General features: G+C 39.9%; 2 protein-coding genes across 5 annotated transcripts in view; one reads left to right on the forward strand and one right to left on the reverse strand.

The window, feature by feature from the left end:
- Positions 1–3,529: 3,529 nt before the first annotated feature.
- Positions 3,530–9,435, reverse strand: LOC307001182 (microfibril-associated glycoprotein 4-like). 3 transcript variants are annotated; one of them, XM_079617384.1, is made up of 8 exons: positions 9,104–9,435; positions 8,093–8,134; positions 5,085–5,157; positions 4,899–4,963; positions 4,584–4,796; positions 4,407–4,503; positions 4,111–4,278; positions 3,530–3,996 (listed from the first exon to the last, which is right to left on the reverse strand). In XM_079617384.1, the coding sequence occupies exons 4-8, from the start codon at positions 4,902–4,904 to the stop codon at positions 3,740–3,742; spliced, it is 741 nt and encodes a 246-aa protein (XP_079473510.1). In that variant the 5' UTR covers positions 4,905–4,963; positions 5,085–5,157; positions 8,093–8,134; positions 9,104–9,435; the 3' UTR covers positions 3,530–3,739. The 3 variants fall into 3 exon arrangements, with proteins under 3 accessions (XP_079473510.1, XP_079473511.1, XP_079473512.1); XM_079617385.1 differs by lacking the exon at positions 5,085–5,157 and having other exon boundaries at positions 9,104–9,178; XM_079617386.1 differs by lacking the exons at positions 5,085–5,157; positions 8,093–8,134 and having other exon boundaries at positions 9,104–9,237.
- The window catches only part of gpr108 (G protein-coupled receptor 108), a 21,149-nt gene continuing 14,438 nt past the window's right edge, over positions 9,283–15,993 (forward strand). For both annotated transcript variants that reach the window (XM_079617381.1, XM_079617382.1), the window contains exons 1-2: positions 9,283–9,418; positions 9,986–10,102. In XM_079617381.1, coding sequence (XP_079473507.1) covers positions 9,329–9,418; positions 9,986–10,102 — 207 coding nt within the window. In that variant the 5' untranslated portion in view covers positions 9,283–9,328. The remainder of the gene's footprint in view (positions 9,419–9,985; positions 10,103–15,993) is intronic.

The raw sequence follows: 15,993 nt of genomic DNA on the forward strand, positions 1-15,993 counted from the left end.
ACCGAAATAATCATTTGGTTTAAGCCAGGTTTCAGTAAGGCAGAGTACATCGAAGCTATTATCTGTGACCATTTCATTTACAATAACCGCCTTAGGTGTAAGCGATCTAATGTTTAGAAGACCTAGCTTTAGAAATTGTTTTTGTTCACTAATATTGAGATTTTCTGGTTTAATCACAATTAGATTTTTCTTAGATCCTACAGTAGATTTATTGTTTGGCCTCACTAAACGAGGAATAGACACAGTTTATATAAAGTGTTCTACACTGGTACTTATATCAATTAATTTGGGACAGCAAAGAATGTGATTTGGACTTTGACTTACTAGTCATATGGTGTGTAACGTCTTGGAGATGTTGTCCGACAGAACAGCCGCTCCGATTCTGCTGGGGTGCAGGCCATCAGCACGGTAGAGCCTAGGTCGCTCAAATAATCAGAGACAAACGAGCTAAACAGGATAACAAGGGGGCGTGGGAAATGAGAGACACCTGGGATAACTAATAGACAAGACAGGGAAACACTAATCATGACAACTATGACATGAATGTGATTAATCGCGAGTTAACTATGACATGAATGTGATTAATCACGAGTTAACTATGACATGAATGTGATTAATCGCGAGTTAACTATGACATGAATGTGATTAATCGCGAGCTAACTATGACATTAATGTGATTAATCGCGAGTTAACTATGACATTAATGTGATTAATCGCGAGTTAACTATGACATGAATGTGATTAATCGCGAGTTAACTATGACAGTAATGTGATTAATCGCGAGTTAACTATGACATGAATGTGATTAATCGCGAGTTAACTATGACATTAATGTGATTAATCGCGAGTTAACTATGACATGAATGTGATTAATCGCGAGTTAACTATGACAGGAATGTGATTAATCGTGAGTTAACTACGACATTAATGTGATTAATCGCGAGTTAACTATGACATGAATGTGATTAATCGCGAGTTAACTATGACATTAATGTGATTAATCGCGAGTTAACTATGACATCAATGTGATTAATCGCGAGTTAACTATGACAGTAATGTGATTAATCGCGAGCTAGCTATGACATTAATGTGATTAATCGTGAGTTAACTATGACATTAATGTGATTAATCGCGAGTTAACTATGACATGAATGTGATTAATCGCGAGTTAACTATGACATTAATGTGATTAATCGCTAGTTAACTATGACAGTAATGTGATTAATCGCGAGTTAACTATGACATTAATGTGATTAATCGCGAGTTAACTATGACATTAATGTGATTAATCGCGAGTTAACTATGACATTAATGTGATTAATCGCGAGTTAACTATGACATTAATGTGATTAATCGCGAGTTAACTATGACATGAATGTGATTAATCGCGAGTTAACTATGACATTAATGTGATTAATCGCGAGTTAACTATGACATTAATGTGATTAATCGCGAGTTAACTATGACATTAATGCGATTAATCGCGAGTTAACTATGACATGAATGTGATTAATCGCGAGTTAACTATGACATTAATGTGATTAATCACGAGTTAACTATGACATTAATGTGATTAATCGCGAGTTAACTATGACATTAATGTGATTAATCGCGAGTTAACTATGACATTAATGTGATTAATCGCGAGTTAACTATGACATTAATGTGATTAATCGTGAGTGAACTACGACATGAATGTGATTAATCGAGAGTTAACTATGACATTAATGTGATTAATTGCGAGTTAACTATGACATTAATGCGATTAATCGTGAGTTAACTATGACATTAATGTGATTAATCGTGATTAAATATTTTAATCGTTTGACAGTCCTAGTGAAAATATTCTACAAGTGTGCAACTCTCATTGGATAAATTCACATACTGATTTGCAGATTAGCAACATTTCTCCGTGACTTCACATTTGTTGATGCGGGTGTGTGTGTGTGAATGCTTTTTGCACCATATTCACTGCAGCAACTGTAGCAAAAATGTGAGCGTACGAGTTTCTAAATGTGTGATTTGTACAATATGATTTGCGCACCTGCAATGAGGAATTTGAGAAGGTGTAACTGTTGTGTTGTGTTTGTGGGAGAGAGAAAACATCTACAAGTTTGCAACTCTTAAACCATTTCTCTCTGTGACTTCAAATTCACTGATACACGTGTGTGGCTTTTGCCTACAACTACACATTCCACTGTCACAGTGCTCGGTTGATTTGCACCAAAAATACCTTCATAAAAAACACCTGATCGCTAGGTTTAGATCACCTGTTAGAAATGTGTCCAACTTGAACATAATCATAATTATCAGCTAATAAGGGTAAATTGACACACTCTGTACACATCTGACTGGTTTCCACAGTTGTACCTTGACAGGCTGTAGAGATATCTGATGTAATCACGTCCTCATGTTCTGATATCACAGATACGCCAAGTTCAACTTGTGTGAAGTTCAACTGCCTTTGCAATATTTTACATTTAGATTTTTTGGTATTTTATAGTTTTCACATTATTTAATATAACTTTATTGATTGGTTTGTTAAATACACACAATATTGCGGTGTTATTACTGTAATATGTTTACAGTATCTCTTCAGTTTAAAGTTAAACCATAAACGCATGCTTTCCACTCAAGTGGACATCTGTTCAAATCTTTAAAAAAAAACTTTTCAAATCTTGTTTTTCATGCCCTGAGAGCAATAAAACACATAGAAAAAAAATCCTGACTGAGGTTATCATAATTCATGCATGCAAGGTTTAAAATATATATATTTATTTTGTCAGTGATGTATGTAGCACAACTCACATGTTTGTTGAACGCGGCTAATTTGCGTGACCAACTTGAACAAAAACTAAATCTAACATTTTTTTGACCTCGAAATCGCGCCGATTCTTATCGAAATGACTGGATTTCACCCGACTACATAATGTACTTGTCACTCGTCACGGCCCTGAAGTGACGAGTGACGTTGGACTTTTAAATTCCAACCGCCCGTTGGGCTCATTGTGTTCTCATTCATCATCGAGCAAAGATACGTGAGTATTGCGTTTAATTTAGCCTCCGCTATCAAACACAACCTACAACTTTAATTTAATGTGACTAATGTAGCCTCGCTCGACCTGTTTTAGTTTTTCATTTGATTTGTCCGCTATTTAGTCTCATTCGTTTCTTTGCTCCTCTGGATCTGTGGATGTTTCCCCGGTTACCGCCCTTTATCGCCGGCTCGACTACTGTCTGCCATACAGAACCGGTTTTCTTCATTAAATGTTCTGATCTGCCTTTTCTTTTTATGTTTTATTTATTATACTTAAAATTAATTTGTTTATTTAGTTTTTTTTTTCTCACAAATGTATGACTTTTGGAAGTGCAATTTGATTACCATATGCAGTTTTAATAAAGTTGAATTAACAAAACCTTCAGTCATTTTTACTCTTCAAATTGTACACTTGCAGGTGTTGATTATAATTAGTTTAGTAAAATTATTACTTATTTCACATGACCATAACAAACTAAATTGACACATAATGCATTCATTACAGGAGTTTATTGAAGTTTTTTGTTGATTTGTTTCAACTGTAAATTTAAAGTGACCCAAAACAAAAAAGAGATTACACAGAACATCAGCCATCAATATTCTTACATGATTTACTAAATTACACAGTTAACGGATTAAAGGAAACCCTTTGACCTTAATTTTTTTCTTTTCTGGGAAACTCTGTAATGTTTCTTCAAATGTCTAAGAGACACGTCTGATCTTCATGCTGATGGATTTCATACCGACAGCATAATTGCTCTTCCAGGTGTACCAAACATTGCCAATGGCATAAATGGTGTCATCTTCTCCCCATAAATACACACCGTTGGGGTTTGTAATGTGACAGGCTGCGTACCAAAACGCCCCGAGATACTGTTTGGCACAGTTATTCTCATAAATGTCTTGGTCTTTGTCAAAGGTGGTGAACTTCTGTCCATTTTGGTAGGAAAGAGAGTCGCCTGCAGAGAAGAAGAGCATCATTGAGGACATTAACATCATATTTAGATGAAGAATATTTCAGTGACATTAAAAAAACTTGTGCACTCGAGTGTGTAAGTATGAAAGTGTCCTACCTGCTCCTCCATCAGTGAACCCTGAAACCTGCAGTTTATACCCGTCAGATTCAGGACCCACAGAGAAGGACGAGTACAGAGCAAAACCCTTCCTTCCTTCAAAGTCCTCCAGATCCACTCTCAGCATGTACTTCCTGTTACGTGTCAGCTGGTACATGTTCTCCAGCCCTGTTCACACACACACACACACACACACACACATGAAGAACATGTTCAACCAAACACTGGACATGACACCAAATGCCAATGTTTTTAAATCCAACAAACCGAAACGGACACCCGCTGTGAGATCTTACCCAGCCAGTATTCGCCCTCGGTTGCCCCGAATCCTCTCTTGTACTGATCCCACGGCCGATAGAAATTCACACTGCCGTCCATTCTCCTCTGAATCACCTGTGATGGGTTTATATAGAATATATGATTCATAATGTGTGTTCTGATGTGTGTTTGATGATCTAAAGTCACATTCGTACCGTCCATCCTCCGTTGTCTTCCTCTTCCCCATCTGAGACCAAGTGACAGTAAACCCAGACAGGAACGTCTCCTGCTGGAAAGATGGAGTAAATCCCACTGAGCGTTAGTCCTGCTTTATAGACATCAGAACAGTCGGCCGGCTTGAAAACTTCAGATACAGACACAACAAACCCCGTGGAAACAGAGAGCAGAGCCGCGACAAACACCGTCATCTGGAGAGACACGACTGATCAAGATCCTCGTTTATAATGATCACATCACACTGAAGTTATAATAAAAGTAAAAACAGTCACTGTAAATGTGAATGAACTCACCGCCATCGTCTCAATCTATCCTCAGCTGATGACTGCAGAGATTAATCAATGTTGTATTTTTAAATCTGGAAGAAATCAAACCAAAAAAATCATCAGATTATTGTTGTTTGTGGTCATTTTTCTGAATTACACTGTTGTAGAAATAAAACTCTGAGGTAAAAGATGAAGAATGAAACAGTAACTCACCGTTTGTGTTGTGCCTTGTGTTGTTCAGTCACTCTTTATATATGTTAGATTCGTACGCTCCTCCTTTGTGTTACTGAAGAAATGTATATTGCAAAACCCTTGATTCTGGGTGTCATTTATTAAATTGCTTATATTTTGACAGGATATCTAGCTATAAATCGTTGTGTCACTCGCATCTTCAACTGACCTTTTATCAGTAAGAGCATGTGTCATTTGTGTTAGGCAAGGCAAGATTATATCTATATATATAACACATTTCATACAATGTGGCAATTCAAAATGCTTTACATAGAAAGGAATAAAAATATCAAAGTGCTTTGCATAGAAAATAATCACAAAATCATAGCAAGAGAAATTAAAACAGTTATAAAAGGAATTAAAAGAGATAAATTATGGTCTTATGGTCTTTTTGGGAAGGCCAGTAAGGAGTCCATTACAGTAATCCACCCTGCTGGTGATGACAGCATGCACAAGTTTCTCTAAGTCCTGACTGGAAACAAAGCCTCTAATTCTTGCAATATTTTTCAGATGATAGTATGCTGATTTAGTTATTGCTTTGACATGACTACTGAAGCTAAGGTCTGACTCTAGAGACACACCAAGATTCCTGACTTGATTTTTAGTTGTTTGACCTCTAGAGTGAAGGTATGCGTTCACCTTGAGAACTTCATCTTTGTTTCCAAACGCAATGACTTCAGTTTTGTCTTTGTTTAACTGAAGAAAGTTTTGGCACATCCAACTGTTTACTTCATCAATGCATTGGAACAGGGAGTCAATGGGGCTGTAATCATTAGGCGATAGGGCTAAGTAGATCTGTGTGTCGTCTGCATAGCTGTGTGTGTGTGTGTGTGTGTGTGTGTGTGTGTGTGTGTGTGTGTGTGTGTGTGTGTGTGTGTGTGTGTGTGTGTGTGTGTGTGTGTGTGTGGTCTGCATAGCTGTGGTAAGAGATTTGGTTCTTTCTCATTATTTGGCTCATTGGGAGCATGTACAGGTTGAATAGGAGTGGCCCGAGTATCGAGCCTTGAGGAACTCCGCATGTCATGGATGTCCACTCAGACTTATGGTCTCCTATACTCACATAATAACCTCTCGCTTCTAAGTATGACCTGAACCATTTTAGGACTATCCCAGAAAGCCCCACCCAGTTTTCCAGCCCGTCAAGAAGTATGTTGTGATCGACAGTGTCAAATGCAGCACTGAGGTCGAGTAGTACCAACACTGATAATTTGCCTGTATCAGTATTTAAGCGAATATCGTTAATTATCTTTATGAGCGCTGTCTCTGTGCTGTGATGCGATCGGAAACCAGATGGAAAATTGTCAAAGTATCCATTCGAGATTAAAGGAGAACTCCGGTGCAAAATGAACCTTTGGTCTAATTACACATTGTTACCTAGTCAACCGTTATCTGAGATTTATTTTCATGATTATCGAATGTAAATAGTTTTATCTCTAAAAACAGTTTAGCCTATAACGCTAGTATAACGCTAGTATATGGGGCATTGAGTAATGACAAATAAAAATCGCTTGTTAATACCACTAACAAGGCTCAAAATAGCCCCACACTAACACGGTAGCATAATGAGGGTCCTTACATGCAAACCGAAGCATTGAGAACTTTGACAGTGTCCAGACAGTTTAATAAGAAGATATTTTATACATACAGTCAACTTCACGTATACAGGCAGAATCCATCTTTGAAAAACAGACTCTATCAATCGATCTACGAACCGCCGATCCAAATGCGCTGAACTGTGTAGAATCTCATATGGTCCAGCGCATTTGGATCAGTGGTTCGTAGATCGATTGATAGAGTCTGTTTTTCAAAGATGGATTCTGCCTGTATACGTGAAGTTGACTGTATGTATAAAATATCTTCTTATTAAACTGTCTGGACACTGTCAAAGTTCTCAATGCTTCGGTTTGCATGTAGGGACCCTCATTATGCTACCGTGTTAGTGTGGGGCTATTTTGAGCCTTGTTAGTGGTATTAACAAGCGATTTTTATTTGTCATTACTCAATGCCCCATATACTAGCGTTATACTAGCGTTATAGGCTAAACTGTTTTTAGAGATAAAACTATTTACATTCGATAATCATGAAAACAAATCTCAGATAACGGTTGACTAGGTAACAATGTGTAATTAGATTGCTTATCCAGATTGCTCTTTTTCAGGAGGGGTTTGACAACTGCAGTTTTGAAGCTGCACTGTGTAGGATTTACTCCCATCTAGCGGTGAAATTGTTTATGACTACCAACTGAATATGACTTTCTAGCCCCTCCCATTCAGAGGGCGTTTTTATTATCTGCCGGCAGTCGCGGTTAATCTCCGCTCGCATTCGTCACGGTGCCACTGAGTGTAAAAGCGCGAAAGGCGAAGCTTGAATTTTCAGGTATGTCCCTCTTTGGCTAATGTATTTTCAAGATGGAGGCACAACATGGCTGCCGCCATTCGAGCAGCTCACTTGTATGCAAATGGCAGATTCTTCACTTACGGGAATACTTGATTATAGTAATGGGCGATAGAAACAATATGCAATATAAATGATAAAAAATTGGCCTAAGATAGAGATTTTAATTCTATTGCGATAATGTTGACGCAATCTACCCGCGAAATTTAAAGCCACGAGCTGCAACCGGCTGCAACGCATCATCGTATTTGTATTATCGCAAGAGGCTGCAATGTATATCGCAATATGGATTTTAGGCCATATCGCCCATCCCTACTTGATTAGTTGGTGGAGGTAATTACACATGAATGAGCACATATAATTTTGAAGTGTTTTTTGCTAAAAATCAACTTAAAAAATGACACAGGTCAGGAGTTTACCACTTCTAGGAGATCTGCTTCTAAGCAGTTTAACACACTTACAGAAGAAATGTATATTGCAAAACCTTTGATTCTTGACACATAGCGTGTTACTGTCATTTAATAAATTGCTTTTTGCTTATATTTTGACAGGATATCTAGCTATAAATCGTTGAGTCACTTGCATCTTTAACTGACCTTTTATCAGTAGGAGCATCTGTCATTTCAGTCACTCTTGCACTGCACAATGTTGAAATAATAAATGGTGATAAGATACATGGTAAGCAGGCTTGAAACATAAAGTCATAGTTTCCAAAAACTATGCAAAAATGTCCACCCTTAACCAATTCATGGATATACCCAGCTAACAGATTTTTGTTATAAGAACGTTCTCCAAATATTCAGTGTTGGTTCTGGGAACGTGAAAAATGTCTTGACGTTAGAGGAATGTGTTTTATTAGACCCAGAAAACATGGGGTTAGACACCATGAATACTTGGCTAGGTCAAATAATGAAGGAGTTAGGATGTTTTAAGGCCTTCCTGCCCATCTTCATTCATTATTTATTTGTAGAGCACATTTAAAAACAACCCATGGTTCACCAAAGTGCTTAACAGGACAAAATAATCAATACAATATAGCAAAATAGCAAGAGCAGTCAATATGATTACAAGCATAATAAATAACACATAGAATATAATACAGTTACAGGTTAAAAAGTAGATTAAGGATCAGCATTAAGAAAGTGTCTTTTAAGCTTTGATTTGAAAGTGGCAACTGACGACTCTATTCTGATTGATAATGGTAGGCTATTCCATAATTTGGGGCCTGCTATTTCAAAGGCTCAGTCACCTCGATGTTTCAGTCTCGATCGACGTACAGAGAGCAAGGTTACTAGACCTAATGACTGGGTGGATTGTGCTAGTGTATTAGGTCCGGTGCTAGGCCGTGTAATGATTTAAAAACAAAAATTAAATTTTTTAACTCTTCGTCATTTTTTTACCTCAAAATCGCGCCGATTCTTATCGAAATGACTGGATTTCGCCCGCGAAATCTCCGCGAGAAACTGTAATTGATGTGGCCATAACTTTACAACACAGCAGTTATGCTATTTGTACTATTCATGTTCATGTAAATAAAAATAAATAAAAAACACACACAAAGATTTACGATGTAAATTCGCTATACTAATAATAACGGTCAAACTAACCTGTGGGCGCGCGTGTGGCGAGCGCGTCCTCCCGCCAGAAGGGGCGCCAGAGTGCAGGAATGCGCGCCGCCGCGGTCGGTGATGACGTGTATGCTCTCACGCGTCCCGGAAGTGAAGGTGTAGCTGGAAAGAGTTTGGAAACAAACTGGCGATCGGATGAGTAAATGTCAATCCTCTGACGGACAGATTGATCGTTGACAGCGCAGTGATTGGCAGTGTGTGGTGATGTGTCGCTCGGTCGGCGCGTGTGTGCTGGTGACGCTGGTGCTGTTGGTGTCGGAGAGCAGCGCGCGGATCCACCAGCTCAGACTCAAGGTCTCTCTCACACACGCACACACACACACACACACACACACACACACACACACACACTTGTTTATGCAGAATCATGTCTCTAATCTGCGTTATTATCCTCCTCCGTGTGTTTCTGACACATATCCGGGCTCTCGTCTCATCTAATGATGTATTATTCGTTAACGACGCGTTTATTTGACCTATATAACGATTTACCTCATTTATTTACCTTTGTTTTTATCATCGATCTCTTTTATTTGAGCATTTGTTTCATATATCTGATGTTTCATCTTATGTAATTATGTATTTTTCATATAATTATACATTTATTTGACCTATGTAATGATTTTTTAGCATTTTATCTCTATTATTTTAGCATTTGTCTTCATATATGATGATTTGTTATTCATAAAATCATTCTTTTATTTATTGTCTGTTTTTGTAATTATGTAGCTGGAAGCATCAAGAACACACATGTCACTCATGACTTGTCACTCTCTCTCTCTCTCTCTCTCTCTCTCTCCTCTCTCTCTCTCTCTCTCTCTCTCTCTCTCTCTCTCTCTCTCTCTCTCTCTCTCTCTCTCTCAGAACGAGACGAGGTTTGTGGTCCACCTGAACACGTTTGGGTATTTCGCTAACGGGACTCTGGACGTGCACCTGGTGTCTCTGAGCCTCCCGGTGATGAAGAGCAGCTCCAGCTCTCCGGTGTGTGTGTGTGTGTGTGTGTGTGTGTGTGTGTGTGTGTGTGTGTGTGTGTGTGTGTGTGTCGTCACCTTCTTTACTTGTGTGAAAGTACAGATACTACTGGTCAAATATTACTCTGCTACAAGTAAGAGTGGTAAAGACGATGTTTACTTCAGTAAGGGGCCGTTCGGTATTGTGGACTGGACCACCGGAGGAGAATAGGGGGGGGTCATCTCTGTCTAGTCTTTGTTGAGAGGAGGGTCATCCAAACAGCTACATTTCAAAGTGGCTTGTTTGGTGCATATTTTTCCATGTAGCTCTCTCAGTCTCAGTAAAAAATCAGACGCGGAGATCAAGTCCAGTTTGGCGTTGGCAGTGCGCGCGCGCTCAGGAAAAGTGCATCGTGTCAGAACAGAACGCCAATGAAAAGTTTACCCGCCAAAGCTTTAAAGCACGAGCAGATAATGACCTTTTGTGATTGTGAATAAGTGCAGTGTGCTGTGAGTGTAGCGCTGCGCTCACATGTGAAGGACGAGGAGATGTACAGTACTGGACTGAGGAGAACTCCGCTGATAGATGTGCGCTGGAACACGGCCATATTCCCTCAGAAGCAGATCGTGGAGACGATCATCCACGATCAAAACCTGTGATCTCGCATCAGCACACGTATAAAACGACTGCCATCATGTCTGGAAGCAAGCACAAGTAGCGCGTGCTACATCTGTACACTAGGGGCTGTTTACACCGGGCCACTGTACAATGCTCACTTAAATGTGTTTTTGCTAAATGGATTTAAATCCGATCTTCAATTCCGGCTATATGCAGATGTAATGGAGTGCACGTCACCGAACACAACCGATAGAGCTGCATTTCATCAGCTAAATGTCAAAGACCGCAATAAGAGAGAGCGACTAACGGCCCTGGTAAGATCATTTTAGTTCTTCACTTTTAATAAAGATGAGTGTGTGTGCGACTTACTTTCACTTTGATTTGTGATAGTTTGCACGTTGGCTCGATGAGTAGATCAATTGAGGTTTGTAGTCGTGTGGCGGTAACGTCAGTGTTTGAGGGGTGACGTGCCATAAACCCGATGATACTCAGGTGCGCAATATCAACGTCAATGAGAAAACTCAAACTGAGCGAGAAAACTGGCCCAAAAACTGTTAAATGTCAAAAGCAAATTAGCCTATATTAATGACTTTGTTTACAAAGTACACAAATAATAATTAATATACATTATGTATAAAATAGGTTTTAGAAATACTCTATACAAGTTTTTGTTATTTAAAAAACAACTACTAATTATAATTTAAAAATCATTGTTACAGGCCAAATTAACCAATGAGGACCTTTTTTTTGTATATACAGTAGGCTATGTTTTATATATAGCTAATATATACAATGTTTTTGTTCATATCTTGGTATTAGCCAGTGTTGGGGTAGTTACTCAAAAAAAGTAACTAGTTACTAGTTACTAGTTACTTCTGTAAATTGTAATGAGATTACTTTACTAGTTACTGCATTTGAAAAGTAACTTCACTACTTATTACTTTACTTTCCCGTTTCTTAATTTACCGTGTAGATACATGGACAAACATCATAGCCCTATCATCATTTAGCCTGCATGTCCGCATAGTGTTTATAAATGTAGCCGATAAAAATGGCATGTAAAACCATATAAAATAACAATATCTCTGTCTGCACAAAGAAATATGCCTCACTGTAAAATCTACAAACAACAGGATTATGTCCGTGGTGGTAGACACATGATCAGGGCTGGACAGAGATAAGCACATGATATTTTATTTTGACGGAAACTGCAAAACTGAAACTTTCTTCTCCATCTGTATTTTGACCATAGACCGTATATAAGAGATTTTGACCGATACACTGACACTGCACGCCCGCTCAAAGCACAAAGGGGGAGGTGTTTAAAGATGTGATTGGGCCAGTCCAGTGTCAATCAAGAAAATAACCAATGAGCCAATCTACGTGTTTCATGGGCCGGTCTGTCAGAAAAAAAACTAACGCTGACTTTTTTTAACCAATGCATTACACCAGCACTTACCCAGCGCCGCCAATTAAGCAAAACAAAACGAATGGGCCGCCGATGTACGAGTTTTATGAGCCGTTAAGACAAACGAACAAAAAAGTTTTAGATGCATCGGATCGGCCCAAAAAGCCGTGAATCTCCCGGTAGTCCCGATGTCCAGTACTTGCCTGCCAGGGCATAGAGTGAATTTCTGGCAAATATTTTTGTCCTTTCGAGCAATAAACTGAAAGTAATGTGAATATCGCCACTGGCCGAAACTCGCGTCTCCGTCTCCATCTCCATTCCTCTCTGTCCTTCGCACCAGCAGCTACGTCACTCAAATCGATCTCTATGGCAACGGTGCCCAGGCAAGCACACACACACAGGCATGCACGCACCACTTCGACAGATCAGAGCTTTACACACATGAAAACACGGCTTGGGTAACGCAGGAAAGCGCGTTCCTATAGTCTAGTAAAGTAGTATAGTTACTGATATTTTTAGTGTAATGCGTTACTTTACTTCGTTACCCAAAAAAGTAATATCGTTACTGTAATCCGTTATTTTGTAACTCGTTACCCCCAACACTGGTAATAGCCTATATTATTATACACAATTCTAAAAGTAGTAAACACAGAACATTTTTACAACATTACGTGCTTATTTTTTTAATTAACGAAATGTCAATCTTCATCTTTATAACCGAAGATACAACAATCTTCAAGATAGGCTACAGTAAAGGTTTTATTAGTTTAATTGTAAACACAAGAGCTGGATACTTATTACTAATTAAATAATGTCTATAACTATAGTAAATGTATTGATTAGAGCTGCCATATACTGAAGATTTTACTAGTCGACTAATCGCTCGTTTATTAATTTCTGCTGAAATACTGGAGGGATATCGCCCATTCTCAAGCGCATCCATACATCTTCCCGCAAAAGCAGGCTAATTATAATAAATATGTCTTAAAAAATACCTATGTATTTTAATTGTTTATTAATAAACTAATGTTTTCTAAATCAGTGTCGACTGCAGACATGTCTCCATCTCCGCTATTAGAGAGAAATGCATCTTTATATGGATTAATCTGATATTTGCTTTTGATTCGATCTTGTTGGTTTAATAGTGGACATATCAAGCATATCAAGAGAAGGCTGCATTCTCCGTCTTTGGAAAGCGATCCAGATCACAGCCTGACTGGTTCAAAACCCATGCCAGCCTCCTCCTACCTGCAATCGACTCTAAGCGTTCAGCCAGACTGTCCTACCTGCAGCGTAACACTCGCTCAAATAAGGCAGCATTTAAGCAGGCATGTCGCAATGTCCAACGGGTCACTCGCACAGCCATGCAGGCTTACTGGAGCACACTGTGTGACCGTATTGAGTTAAGTGCATCCACTGGAAACATCCGAGGTGTCTTTGAAGGTCTGAAAGAAGCCTTGGGTCCAGTCCCAAAAAAATCCTCTCCACTCTGTTCCCTATCAGGCGAACTTCTGACCGATTCGGAATCTCAATTGGCGAGATGGGCAGAGCACTACAGCCTTCTCTATGCTCAGCCTGTCACAGCCAACACGCTGGCAATAACTGCTGCTGTTCCTGAGCTCCCCCCTATGTCTGATCTGGATGCAGACATTACCATCGAGGAAATCAAATCTGCAATTAAAGCACTGAAAAATAACAAGTCTCCCGGAGCTGACGGCCTCCCCCCTGAGGCTTATAAGGCAGGCGGTGATGTTCTTGCCTCTGTCCTACATCATCTGGTTGTGATGTGCTGGAACAGTGGATATCTCCCAGATGTCCTGAGAGATGCCAACATCATCACCATTTATAAAAACAAGGGGGACCGTGCAGACTGTAACAACTTCAGAGGAATATCTCTGCTCAGTCTTGCTGGCAAGATATTCGCTCGTACTATTCTACCACGTCTACAAATCCTTGCTGACCGTATCCTCCCTGAAAGCCAGTGTGGGTTTCGTGCTGGCCGCTCCATAGCAGACATGGTGTTCTGCGTCCGTCAACTACAGGAAAAGTGTATTGAACAGCGTAAACCTCTGTTTTTGGTGTTTGTAGACTTGACCAAGGCCTTTGACTATGTTAGTCGATCAGGACTTTTCCTTATCTTACAAAGACTTGGCTGCCCTCCAAAGTTACTGAAGGTGATTACTGAGTTTCATGAGGGCATGAAGGCAACTGTACAGTCTGAAGGCACTCGCTCTGATGAGTTCCAGATAAAGTGTGGGGTAAAGCAGGGATGTGTCCTTGCCCCTACCCTCTTCGGAATTTTCTTCTCTGCCCTACTACGCCGTGCATTTCCTGATGACTCGGTATCCTTCTACACACCCGTAGCTCAGGAAAACTGTTCAATCTGGCCAGACTGCGGGCGAAGACTAAAGTACGCCATGTTCTGGTACGTGAGCTGCTTTATGCTGATGATGCTGCCTTTGTTGCCCACTCAGAGGCAGATCTACAACTACTCTGCACATCATTTGCCGCTGCATGCCTAGAGTTTGGTTTGCAGATTAGTCTTAAAAAGACAGTTATCCTTGCCCAACCTGCAACCCTAAACCCTACAGTATACATTAACAACACATGTCTGTCTGTGGTAGACAAATTCACCTACCTGGGCTCCACAGTATCAAACAACAATAACCTTGACGCAGAACTTGACATGCGCATTAGGAAGGCATCATCAATGTTTGGAAAACTGAGCAAGCGTGTCTGGCACAACAAGAACCTCACATTGCTCCTCAAAGTCCGTGTATACCATGCATGTGTACTTAGCACCTTACTATATGCAAGTGAGACATGGACAACATACAGGAGGCACGAACATCGCCTCAACGCCTTCCATTTTCGCTGCCTTCGCTCCATACTGGGTGTATGCTGGAAGGATCATGTGCCAAACTCTGTCATACTTGAGAGAACTGGTTCCAGTGACCTGTACACCATCCTTCGTGAACGCCACCTCCGTTGGACTGGGCATATTTGTCGAATGAATGACACTCGCCTCCCAAAAATCTTGCTATATGGCGAGTTGGCAAATGCCCCCCGCAAACATGGTCGCCCCCATCTACGTTTTAAAGACGTTATTAAGAGGGATCTTCAGGCCTTCTCCATCAACCTGGACAACTGGGAGGCACTTGCAAATGACAGACCCAACTGGCGCGCAGCAATTAACAACGGCCGCAGGGACTCTCAGGAGGCCTACAAGTCATTTTTGGAAGAGAGACGCTCAAAACGGGAAGCAGTTCGTCGCACTCGACATGAACGGCCATAGTAGTAGTATCAAGCTTTATATAGATATTTGTCTCATATATGTGAGGCTATAGGCGATATCCTACGAAATGTTTCTGCTTATTTTCTGACGCGCTCCAGTTCACGGAGATCATGAAAGCGCGCCCGATTGTTTCATTTTATTTTACGAAAGCAAAGCGTTTTCTTGTTATTGTGAGTTGTATTGCGACTAATGCATTATTATTTTCTGTATGGCCAGAAACGGAGTATTTTAAGTTGTTTCCACTGTTGATAGGAAGTGCAAGTAATCGCGCCGGCGCCTTTGTGTCATGCTGTGCGCGCTCCTCACTCCGCACACTTGGTTAGCACGTGTCTAATAATAGCGAACAATCATCTAGTCATGCCTTTTTCACAATCATTTTGGAGGGTCAAAGATCCTCAATGCTAGGACCGGCTCACAAGCGCTCAATTCGATTCGTTCTCGATTCGACTCAATGAATAGCATAATCCTATATAATATCCTATAAAAAAGAGCAGTGAACAAGTTTTCAAGCGGTTACTTAATAAAACTAAGAGCTGTATATTAAACTCTATATTGCACATGCACACAGTGAACAGACAGGATTGTGATGCGAGAAGAATC

This window comes from Phoxinus phoxinus, assembly GCF_949152265.1.
Source record: "Phoxinus phoxinus genome assembly, chromosome: 6".
Lineage (NCBI taxonomy): Eukaryota > Metazoa > Chordata > Actinopteri > Cypriniformes > Leuciscidae > Phoxinus > Phoxinus phoxinus.

What these genes read in the sequence shown, in the direction of transcription:
- LOC307001182 (XM_079617384.1), bottom strand. An exon ending in AAGACAACGGAGGATGGACG is followed by an intron (nt 4,504 to 4,583) that starts GTACGAATGTGA and finishes AACCCATCACAG; the next exon opens with GTGATTCAGAGGAGAATGGA. An exon ending in GTTCACTGATGGAGGAGCAG is followed by an intron (nt 3,997 to 4,110) that starts GTAGGACACTTT and finishes TCTTCTCTGCAG; the next exon opens with GCGACTCTCTTTCCTACCAA.